General features: G+C 37.5%; 1 protein-coding gene across 2 annotated transcripts in view; it reads right to left on the reverse strand.

Annotated features, from left to right (window-relative positions):
* ITGA8 (integrin subunit alpha 8) overlaps positions 1-12,773 on the reverse strand; it is a 109,752-nt gene that overhangs the window by 76,442 nt on the left and 20,537 nt on the right. For both annotated transcript variants that reach the window (XM_083827595.1, XM_083827596.1), the window contains exons 9-13: positions 11,490-11,533; positions 10,362-10,418; positions 10,116-10,168; positions 4,711-4,916; positions 2,365-2,556 (exon numbers count right to left, since the gene is read on the reverse strand). In XM_083827595.1, the coding sequence (XP_083683721.1) occupies positions 2,365-2,556; positions 4,711-4,916; positions 10,116-10,168; positions 10,362-10,418; positions 11,490-11,533 (552 nt within the window). The remainder of the gene's footprint in view (positions 1-2,364; positions 2,557-4,710; positions 4,917-10,115; positions 10,169-10,361; positions 10,419-11,489; positions 11,534-12,773) is intronic.

Here is a 12,773-nt window from a genome sequence, read left to right on the forward strand (position 1 = left end):
GAGAGTGATGAGTCAATATAACCTGATTTTATTAACCTTTTCTTTCTGTAAAATGGTTGATTTTACAATATAGTCATTAAAAAGATGTTGAGATCCTTTCCTAATTTTATACAACCCTCTTTGAATCACAGGGATGACCCATAGTTTGGGAAGCACTGAATTACAAGTCCTTCTATAGTCAGCAAATGCCCTGCCTCTCAGTTGACATCTAAAATAAAACTTCCTTCATATTCTTTCGAAGTTCTGTCCCTTCTTTCTTCTTCATTCAAGGGCAGCCCTTCGGGATTTCCGTCAGAAGGTAGAAAAGAAAAGCTCATTGACACAAGAAGGATTACTTATTTCATTGCCCAGTGTGTTTGTCCTAGACCTGCATTTCCCCATATTATTTCCTTTCTTTCTTTTACCCACAGGAAGGGATTCTATTCTTGTGCTAATACTGTGCCATGGTTGTGCTATTTTTACAGCTCTGTTTTGGTGCTTCAAGTCTATGACTTAAGGAAGAGGTGGTCAACTAATAGTAAGGTGTGGGGTTTTTTTTTGCTTATGTCATTTTCTGACAGATTCTCACCAGTGCTCTGGACTGCTCATCCAGATACTCAATGAGGGATGTAGGAAAAAGCTAATTATGATAAATGTAGGTTTGTTTTGTATTTCTAAAGTAAATAATTAATGTAATAAAACCAAACCATCTAACGCATGGTATGCTGATATCACAATGGGAAATTCTTCAAGTAGGATGTATAGCAGAGCCAACAATGACAGGCAGGATAAATCCAGTAAATCTCACAAGTGAACTGACTACAGAAGCTCCTCAATGCACGTTTAGAAAGATCGAGTCCCATCATCCAAACTTTTCATTAATTAGCTTAAAAGATGCTCCACAAAAAGTGGTTTGTACAGTGCGTAGACTTCTACTCTTCTTGCTTCCCAGTGTGGATCAAAGAAGACCTGAAAGAATCTTTCCTTTCCCTCTCTCTATCTTTCCAATCTTAGAAATGTCAGGAATGCAATATCCTGTTTTCTTTGGTTTTGCTGGGGGGCCTTGTGTGTGCTTTAGAAAATGTTTAAATGCTGAAACTTTAATAAAGAGCTCCCTTGTCCAAAACAACCTCGTTAGTCATGGACAATGAAAAACTATTAATAGCACCACAGACAATATGCAAACAAAAAGTCAGAACACTGTTTAAAGTCCTTTCTCTTCTTAAAGGCTAAAGTTTCTCTCACTTAAAGTGATAGCCTCGTTTTATTACTCTGCAGTCAGCTTTTCTGTTTGGTAAGACTGTAATTTCTATCATAAACACCCCTTCCCAGAAACTTTCTTCCTCATCTGAGAAAAACAAAATCAAAACTCTTCTAAGGTTTTTACAATTCATCACAAAATCAAAAGAGATCACACTTTTGTCCCTTTGAAAATCAAAATTTTCCCTTTCTAAAGAACACAACTTTTAAGAACTCTAGCCTTGAAACAATCCAGGCTAACAAGAGAGATTTCAGAGTTAGAAAACAAAGACTTAGCATCCTACTGTGGATGAACCTTTCACAATAAAAAAATATGATGTTTTATTGCACACTATTGCTCAGCTTCTGAATTCTAATGAAAAGAAACAAAGCAGATTTGTTTTAAGAAGAGAGAGAGCAAACACAGACACATGTAAGATATCTTCAACATTCAGACTGCTTATGATGCTAGGAATATTCCTCTTTTAAAAAACAAACACCTCCTCCCCAGCAAAACTCAACTGATGTTACCAACTTGACAAATCCGAATGCACGTCAGGTAAACTAATAAGAAAGAATCAAAGCTAACCTGAAAAGGAAGAGGTGACATAGCAGAATGAAAACAAAAAAAAACATGGAAAGGCCCAAATTAAGTATCTGTCTTTAAGCAATATCTTTTCATTCTCTCTGTTTTTTGTAATGAGAACAAAGCTGTTAAGAACCCAAATACAGCCCATCATCTCTTTGGACAGCAAAAAACAACTTAGCAACACTACCAAGTCAATCTCTTCTACAACACAACATGTTTTTAATTAAGAAAGAATGCCAGAATGAAGGAAACCTTGCAAGTTCAATGAGCTGAGAGCACTCAGTGGGGGGAAAGGGTTAAGCTTGTATTGTAAACTTCACATGTTTTATGTTAATGTAACTGTTTAAGCCCTTTCTTGACTTTCTGATCATGTCTTTTGACAGGAAAGGGAGTATTTGTTTTGTCTGATTTTAACTCTCAGGAAAGCAAGCTAGAACTATCCAAAAATATGTCTATTCGTTAATTTGACCTCTGCCGTCCAAAAGGAGCAGTTTAGGCATGATGCATTTTCCAGGGGATGGAAGTATGAAATTCCCTTTCTAATGGAAAAATCTTACCTGGGTAATCATTCTTGTCTACATCCGAGTCTCCTCTCAGAGTGAAGCCAAATCCCGAAGGCATGGACTGTGAGGCCCAGGCTCCATTGAGAACCTGGGAAGGGTTAGTATTTAACCCATTACTGTATCCATTGTAAATGAACACTTTCCCTCTTCGGTCTTCACCTGCAAATGGTGCACCAATAGCAATGTCTGCAGCACAGTAAAAGAATAAAAAGAATGGGCACAGTTAAAATAAAGCAAGAATTAAGTCACTGCAGGAAAACAGACATAAATGGTTTCTGCTATGTACATGCAAGAACTATGACATTCTGTACCTCTCTATGAATTCTAATTTCAGGGCAAATACTCAAAAATGTTCGTAATATCTTATGTGTCAAACTTTTATGACAAAAGCCTTACAAACTCATCCTATGAAGGTGTTATTACATTATACTAAATTGTCGATCCACACAGTATTGCTCTACTGTATTTCCAGGACATTTAATAAGCTTTAATAAACTGAGACTTAATGAATGCCTGAACCTACTTCATTTTATTTAGTCAGACAAAATTTTTCCCTGATTTCTTCTATCGCCTAATTAATAATGAATAGCTGTTATAGAAAATTAATTTTATTATTCCTGATAAAATGTTCAACACAGGCAAAAACTCCACCCCTCTCAAACATCCAGTGAGTTAGTATGCAAAAGAGAACAATGGAATGTAAGGTTTTATCTATACCAAGCCAACATGTTATTGAGAAATGGAGGAGGAGGAAATAGGAGGCCTTGCGCATTACGCAACTGAGCACTGCAATCCTTAAAAAATGAGGTGTCATATCCAAGAAGTGGAACTCACAAAGCTCTTCACAGTTCTAACACATAGGAAGTGGAGAGAATCATGATTGAAGTGGAGAGAATCAAAGACTGAGATTCAGCAGCTGCACTAGCTGAGCTAGCCAACAGGAAACACTATCTACAGCTCTAATTTTTAGGATCTCATCAAGGAGCTCACACTAGACTCCTTTATTAAACTTGACTTTTGCACCTGGAATTCCTACCTTCCCTCTGAAAGCAGGAGTACAACAAAGCTCTGTGACTCACATCTTCAGTTATGAAACGGAATACCTTGGCTCTAGATCCTTCTTAGCATTCTTTATACAGCAAGAAATACAAGCAGGAATATGCCTTCCTTTCCCTACCAGAATGTGAGGGAGACCAACCTTCCCTGCCCAGAGAAGCTGAAGGCATCTGCTACTGCTCACAGGTAGGAAGATGAAGTCTTCACCATGGGGTTCAGCCCAGCTGGGGCTTCCAGGGAAATGGGATTCCCAGAAAACCCAGTGAGGGTATTCTCACCAACCACAACCCAGTGACTTCTTCCTGCAAGATGGGATTCAAGTTTTCTGCACCCTGAACCCCAGTAAAATCCTATGGATCCAGAGATGACTTATCCCTTGCACAGGAGACACACATTCGCCATACTGCCCTACAGTCTAATGGTTAGAGCACTGTGCAAAAGGAGGAGCTAAGTCCTTTGTTTTTAGTTTACCGGCCGAAGTATCTTTAAGGCTACTGTTCAAAATAACTCCACCAGTAAAAACACCTTGCGGCTTTAGATGCAGAGATGCCTCCTTGCAGGTCCCTAGCATTCTGGCAACAGGACGCAAGAAAATGCATGTAGGTAAGATGAGAATGTCACTGACCGTGAGTAGGCACCTAACTCTAGGTGCTCAAAGCATCCAAGATATCTCATACAATTAAGCAAGTTAGTTTACTTGGACTATTTTCCAGAACTTTGGCTCCCAGTTTACTTGGTGAATGTTTTGCTATTTATTTGTGTGCTGTTGGTATCTGGAAAAGATCCCACCATGAAACTGTTTCTTTCAGTGCCTAAGTACCAGTGGAAGTCTGATTCCAAAACATATGTCTGTACTTGTCCTCTTCTTTCATTGTGGGCAAGATACTCCTGCTCCATTTACTAAGCCTTGTTCAATTCATCCAAGCATTTGAAGAGAGAAAGGGAACTCTGCTTTTAAACAAATTCAACATCTTAACTAAGTATTTAAATTTAATTATATTTATAAAACAACGGATAATATTTGTTTCAAATGAACATGTTAGCATTTAGTAAAAAATAGCACTGTAGTGAATAAGACTGTCCTAAAAGTAAGCTTTTTGTGGTTTGGCCCTCAGTACCAGTTTCATTAGGGTTAGTGTAAATCCTCACGACTTTCAAAAGCAATTACATGGTAAAATGCCTTTTTCAGGCACTGCACAGACACTTCATCTTCACTACTTAGCCATTTTTAATATCAATGTTATAAACACATATATATATATTACTACATTATATAAAAATTACCATTATATCCATCCTGATTGAGATCTCCAAGGTGTGTGATTGCACTGCCAAATCTACCAAACACTTCCGTGCTGGTCAGAATTTGAGCGTCTTGGAAGAGGAAAGCACTTTCTTGCATGTACAGATAAACTTGCCCAACTTCTTTAGGCTTGCTCTCAAATTCTCGTTCCATAAAGAGAGGGGCCCCAACTAAGATATCATCTAAACTGGAAGAGTCAAACAAAGATCAGTGTCACTGAGAGATTGAGCAAAACCAACAAAGTTTGTGCATTTGTTAAACATGAAACAAACTAACTGAGGTAGGAAGGCATTTCTGGAGTTCTTCTAGTGCAACCACTTGGTGAAAGCATGGTCAACTAGAGAAGGCTACCCAGGGCTGTGCCTTAGTATCTCCAAGGATGGAGACTCCATAACCTCTCTGGGCAACCTGTTTCAGTGTTCAGTCAACCTCACAGCAAAAAATTTTCTGCTCAGGTTTAAATAGAATTTATTGTACTTTGGTTCATGCCCACAATAGACACTGAAATGCTATACTTTTCAGTTTATAATTCAGAAGTCAGGAATTTAACTCAGAGGTGATCTGTGTTAGCAAAACAAATTCAGTAGATCTATCCTGCTAATGGTGCTAGTGAAAGACAAAGTTTAGTATCAACTGTAGATTTATTTTTTAACGTTATACATCAGTAAGTGAACAACAGACCAAAAATTGCCACTTGCCAGGATATTTTTGAAGTAATACATGTGAAATACAGGCAGAAAATCAAATAATAGAGAATTCCTCATCACTAATTCAAACGTAAGCTGGGAGAAAAAGCCAAAGCTTCATTTCTGAAAACTCTTCTGTTGAATATTAGAGTAGCTGCGGCGCTCATGTTATGTGCTGTTATTTTACAGTATTAAGTATTAAGGAGAAAAGAGATCAAAAAGTCATAGTAATATGAGGCTTATTTTGCTACATTTTGCTACTCCAAGAAGGATCAGTAAAAGATGACAGACCAATCAAAAGATATGTTGCATCTTATCAACGTTTGTTTATTTGGCAAGAAAAAAAAGACGCTTTACTGGACAGTAAAGAATAAAATCAAGCAAGATTGATAGACATGTAACAAGAGGAAATGTTCTTAATAGATCATTCTGAAATATGCAACAATGGTACCAGATGAATTTCTGAAGGTTGTTCAGGCCCCTGTAAACTAACAGGAAAATTCTCATTATATTCAGTGGCACTGGTCATCCATATTGAGGAACTCTGTTTTTGCAAAGAAATACCACTGCTTAATCCTAGCATTTTAAATTTAGAAAACATATTCTCTAGCTCTAACATGAAACTTTGTTCCAACTTTGTAAAAAACACAGAAAACTTTATATACTCAATTCACCATATTCTGAATAGTGATGTTTTCACAGAGGCTTTATTCATTAGCAAACCGATTAGCAAAAAATGCACTACATTGTTTTTCCTCATCCTGATAGAAAACAACAACAAAAACATAAAAACATGTTTTAGGAGTAACTTAGCTACTACTCTACCACAGATATACACTATTGTTCTAAGATGTGTGCCACAGAATTTAATAGAGAATATCCCATTTAAATGCCTTTTAATCATATTGTAGAACTTAGCATTCTATAAATTGTGACAAAGCACTTACTCAAAATGTTTTATTTCTATTAAGTTTTATATATTTTTCCATAAAGGAAACTGTAAATTCAAAGTGTTAGGTCACTTTTGTACAGTTCTTTTTTTATATGTCAGATATTACCCCACTGAATGGATAACTAAAAAAGGAAGGAAGCAGAAGCTGACTTAACAGCAAAGGTGGGGTTTTCCTTCCACACTAAACATCAAAAGTTCTCTGCTAACAGAAGTTGTTAGTGGCTTGGACAGAATGTCAGCTGAAGCTGTTGTCACGAAACAACAGCAACAACAGAAACAGATCATTAATATTCTTTTTTTTTATGTATGCCATGTACTGAAAGCATTGCACAGTAGCATTATCATCTGTAATTTTATTACATTGCAGTCCACAAGTTCCCACTGATAAAGTGACCCCATGGTGTTATGCGCTGTGTAAACCATGAGGTAAAAGATGAGCCTGGCTCCAATTAAAATTTTACAAATGAGGGACTGTAAGGCTAAGGGAAGATATTTTAGAAGTGGTAGGGAACCAAAAGATTCAGAGCCAGTAAGCTCCCAGTGACATCAATGTAAAATAAGTAGATACCTTTGAAACTGTGGGCCATACAGTAATATTCCAAGTGCCTAAATTGGAGAGAGAGGCAGACTGTCCATTGTCCACCATGGCCAAAAATTCCCTAAGCAGAAGCCCAACGCAGAATACAAGAGTCACCAGATGAGATGGAAAGCAAACAGACAGGAGCTAGAGTCTGTCATGTAGGGATTATTGCATCTCAGAACAAAGTCCTGGGATATTTTTTTAGGATTTTTTTTTTTTTTTTTACATTCTTAAAAGAAATGGCAATGACTGTATAAAAAGCATGAATAGTCCAGGGAGCAGGATCAGAACCCAGCAGCTAAGATGGCTAAGAGGTAAAGGTGGGAGGAAGGCATTCATCTAAATTAGACTGACCAACCTCTAAACTTGTTGTGGGTAGCAGAGCTACCCGGAGCTCCCAGAGCACTGAGTTGGCCTTCCATCCAGCTCTTGGCATGTCCCACCCATACCAAACTTCTCACCCTCTTGCTTTTCCCTCTTCTTTCTTAGTGCCCAAGCTCAGGTCAAGATAAGCTGCTTCAGCAAGTCCTCTGTAAGACGGACTGTTTTTTTCTTTCACTGTCATAGCAACATACAATAGACAGAGAGGATTCTTCAGCTACCTTGCCTTCTGTTATCCTCATTTTCTTATTCCAGTTTCTCACCAAGCGGGTAATAAGAAATCAATTATTGCTCACCATGCTTTACAGTCAGTGTTTTAGGACCTTTACAGGTTCTAAATATACGTAGCACTCAAGATGAGTCACTTGTTTGGTTGTAAGTACCATGTGATTGGAATTATTTATTTTTATTGGTGAAGGAGGACATTTCAATTGGCTTTTAGTTGTAGGAGTTTATATTTACAGAAGTGGAGTTGTGAGCCAAATTCAGGCTCATGTCCTGTCTTTTAAAGGGCAACAAAAGCAAAGCAAATGTCCCTTAACAGCAATATTAAATCAAAAAGGGCAGTTCAGTGTGCAGCATTTTGAACTGCACCATTAGATTTATTTTGTCACTGCACTATGGTGGTGCAGTTAACATGGATCAGTATATTTATGTTTGTTCCAGCACAGAAATGTTACTAGCCGATATTGCTTCCCTAAAAGCACAAGCTGATCACCTGCTGAGACTGGACGCGGTTGCTTTCTACCCTGCCCTGTAATAAAAAGCAGGAGTATGGGAAGTGTCAAGAGGTCAAAGTATAACTATGGGAAGCTTTGATAGAGGCCAAATAAAAGACCAGTAAACAATTTATTCCACATTTTTTATTGAACCGTTTTACTCTAAATTGAAAGTGTTCTCTCTTTTTCTCTTCACTAGGAATTCAGCCTGTAAGTTGATGGCACAGCTTGATTTAAGTTTCACTGAAGATTTCTGATTACTAGCAGTGGGCAACTAAAGGGTAGTTGAAACAATACCCTCAATTTCCCTGTTCTGCCTACAGAGCTGTTTTCCTAGGATAAGCCTCAGAGCCACATCTTCAGCCTTATTAGAGCAATTCATCATATTTATTAATATTTTCAGCATATGACTTAATCAGCTTTCTGCTACTGGTAAGTCCATCATTACCTCCTTTGTCTTTAGCTGCCCCCCCAAAAAAAAAGTGAATTTGAAGTGGACATTTCCCTTTTGCTTTTGTTTTCTTTCCCTCCAGTTTTACTTTTCCTTTCAGATAAATATTTCCATTGACTATATGTGCAAACCAGCAATGATGGACTATATATAATCAGACATGTTTATCAAGTAGAGCTTTTTGTGTTTTGTTTTCTGTGGGATGTTTGGATCTCAGAGAAAGTCATTAGATTTCTTTTAAGATATAGACTGGGAGACCACACAGGCCTCAACAGCATTTTGATTATATTATTGACATAAACTGTGGTCTTAGAGGTACACAGAAAATATGAGACCTGCCAAGTAACCCTATGATTCACAGGAAATAACCTGTCTACGAAATAGTTTGGTTCAATGAGAAGTTAACTAATAAGTTCCCTGAAAGTCTAATAAGTGCCTATTGTAACTAAGATCAATATTTCTCCATCCTTTCATGTTAGTAACACCTTACAGTAACACTAAACTAATCCTGACTCAGTGTATCAGAAAAAATAGGAGTTTTAGAAAGCTAAAGTATTATGACAAAATCTGACCTCAGAACCTTGGAGCGACTTGACTAGTATAAAGATATCACAGGAACTGCTGAAGCCTTTATTCACTCCATTTTAGTTTTGGAACTACAGTAACATTTGATTACCTTGTTCCTCTTCTCATTTCTTATATCCCTAACTTTAAGGGTTCACTAGTTCCTGATGGGAAGTAATGATTTATCCCAGAGAAAGTATTTAATGCACTATGTTTACACCACTAATAAGAAATAATGACAAGAACATAGCGTAGAAAAAGCTGAGATGTTCCAAGAGGAAAGAGTATGAACAGCTCTAAATATAATCCTGGCTCACCTTCATGCAGGCTTACCAGGTTCTGAGCCTCACTAATCTTTAATTCCTTTCTAAAAAGTTAGTATCAATATTTGCTTACTGAAGTCCTGATTTTCTAAAGCATTTAATCAGATTTTGCATAAGATCAAAGTTAGCAAGCATTTTGTTGAATGGGGTCAGTGTCATTAAGCATAACCCTGGCAGTTAATGAGCAGCATTCTCCCTCAGACAAGCACAATGGCTGTCATAACAAGTATGGGTCACTGACACTTTTTGGACCTCTAGATGATGAAAAAGGATGACCAGCCAGCAGGCACTGCAAAGAGGAACCAATGATACTGAAAAGCTCTAAAAACTGAGAAGTGAGGTTCTGAATGGTCTACGTGTGAAAAGACTTACCTGCTTTTAAGAATAGAAGAATGAACTTTTGCCTTGCATCTCTCTCTTCCCAACAGCAGCGTGCACTTTTTATTCACTGTACCTCTACTTGGATTTGTTTCCTAAGACTTTAGACATTCCCACTCTGCCATGCTGCTTTGAATAAATATTCAGGAAGATAAACTCACCCAAACTAGGCCTGAAAATATTTATGCCACTGTAATTGCATAAAGAAAAACCTAAGTGAAAAATCAGAAAAGCAGAGAAGCCAAAAGAAGCATTTTGAGGCATGAAGCACCTGAAAAACTGTGTTTATTAATAAATATCAGGCATTGCTTCTATGGATGTTCAGTGGAGCTGAATATATTTGGTAACCTACCCATCATTGTTAACATCAGATACTGCAACAGTGTACCCAAAATAAGACGCCATCTGGAAATAAAAAACAACAAATAGGCTTTCATATCATATATCAATTTTTAAGAAGTTTTTACTGATAAACCTCTTTGTTTCTATGGTTATTAGTTCTAAAAGGTAAAAATATTTTACGTATTTTTGAAACTACATTGATGAAATTATATCCTCTTGATATATAATATTTCATCACATAGTTGCTTGACATTACCTGTTCACCAGTGAAGTTCTGGATGAAGGTCAAGTCAGAAGAATTAATGATTGAGACCTGATAACAGAAAGATATGGGAAGTTTCAAGCACAGACAAAGATGATACAGCATAGCATCGCTGCAAACCAACTTGAAACACTGAAGGATGGTCCAAGGTGGTCAAGAAAACACATCAATTCTTTTCTGTTGCACCACAGTTTTCCTGTGTTATCTTGGATAAATCACTACAATTTTACAAGTTCAACTCCCCCATGAAGAAACTGGGAAAAAAATTGTTTCCTTCCTTACCAGACAATGTGAACAGCTGCAAATCACAGCCTATCAGATAATAAGCAGCTACATCATTAAGCACGAAAAGAGAAATTTTAAGCAAAAAGATATATATACACACATATACACATACATGTATATATATAAAAAATATAATAAGCATATAACATATATACATACATTTACATCTATACACATATATATACATAAATACACACCTTTCCTCTGAAAAATGACAAGGACACAAGGAGTCAAAGACAAAGACACAAGGAGTTTTGGGTCCACAAAACTAGAGAGTGTGTCTGTAGCTGGGATCTTTCTGATTCCCAATCAGAAACACCTGAAACTCTTTTTTTTTTTTTCTTCCTAAAAGAGAAAAGCTGTGTATTCACACATCACCCTTCGCTCAGTTTCTAACTGTGTACTGTACCTCCTTTCATCTGGTAGTCAGTCTATGTCCTTAAAAAGAACACTGAAAATAAACACCGTGTATGAATAACCAGAACTTGGACTTCTCTCCACAGTGGACAGAAAGTTGCACATGAAATACCCCAGCCTATGGGTAAACTTAGGCCAGGGTCTAATACCTGTGGGTACTGGGATACTACTCATACTCAAAGCATGCTGGTAATTGGCTGTTGAAAACAGACTTCAAAATGGAGTAAGAGCTTAATATTCAAAGCTGATGCCAGTAAGGCATTTCAACCCAATCAGGCAAGCCTGAGTGTAAAAGCCAGTGGCAGTTTTATTTGATTAGAAAGTTCAAAGAGACAGAAAATATAATATAGCCTTTAACACTCCAAATGGTCTAACATCATTCTCACTATAAAGAGGATAAAATGTGAGTCCAGTACGTACATAGCCAAAGTTCTGTGCTCCTCTCGGGACTCCAGCAACCAGCTCTGAAAGATAAATGATTGGCAGTGAACGGGTTATGCTGTCTGAGCAGTTCATGCAACATGCATCCCATGCCACTTATATCTTCCTTGTTACATCATTATCTTTATGATTTTGAATTTTTATCTGTATCAGAAACACCTGCAAATCACAAGGCATTCATTCATAAGATTTTAACTTTCATCCACTGCATCTAGTTGCTTGAAATACTACATCTGAACTGTTGAATACACTCCACACCTAGCCAGAGATCTCTTTCCACCTACTTAGCATAGAACAGTACAATAAAGCTGTTACTCTGATTCAACTTGTTATCTAACAGCTGTGGATTGATCAAACAAGAATTAGCTGTGGCAACACACACTATCATACAGAAGGTAAATATGATTGTCATTACAAACTCCCCTTTTCTTTCTGGCTGCACAACATTTTCTCCCATCTGTTATTTGACTTGATGCCATGGGAGTGTTTGACAAGTTGTGCACACGCTAGCTATCTAAAAGCATTACAAGCCAAGTTTTTGTGAGTGGCATAGAGGGAATTCATTGAACTAGAACACAAAACACTGGACCTAGCTGCTCTCTTGTACATGATTCCACTCAGAGAACAAATCTTAAACAACTAGTGAGAAGAAAAAAAAAAAAGACCAAAGCCACAGCCGGCAGTCATACTGTCTAAACCTTCCCTCATTAGGATACCCACATCAGAAGACAGCAGAAGGAGCTTCATGTACCAGAGCACCTCAGACATCTTCCTTGACTGACCTAACATTCACCTATTCCTCTTTGGGTTTATATACTCCCCTATGGTTGAATGTGTCTGGCCAAGAGGAGATGAAAATAGTAACAAAGGACTGTGAGGTCAGCCAATGATGCAATTCTTTGTGCCAACCATATAGTGGCTGCAGCCTTCCACTATCAGAAGCACATCTCTTTTTTTCTTTTTTTTCCCCCTTTTTTTTTTTTTTTTAATATTGCACTCAAAATTGTGTCTTTTTTTCTTTTTGACTCCAGAGTGGCACAGGACAGGAAACTCCAAACTTTACAGGGATTAAGCAGCAGCAGCAGTTCTGGGGAGCTGGCTTCATTTGTAGAAATGTACCAGGTCTCTATTGACTTGTGAGTTTGGACCATGGAGCTATTCATATTCAAGAAATCTCCTCTTTATGCAATACTTTCTGACTGTCAGCCTTACACAAAATATATAGCTCTTAAGGTATGAAACATCAGGGATCACAGTGTTTTC

The sequence above is a fragment of the Anser anser genome, assembly GCF_964211835.1.
Source record: "Anser anser genome assembly, chromosome: 2".
Classification (NCBI taxonomy): domain Eukaryota; kingdom Metazoa; phylum Chordata; class Aves; order Anseriformes; family Anatidae; genus Anser; species Anser anser.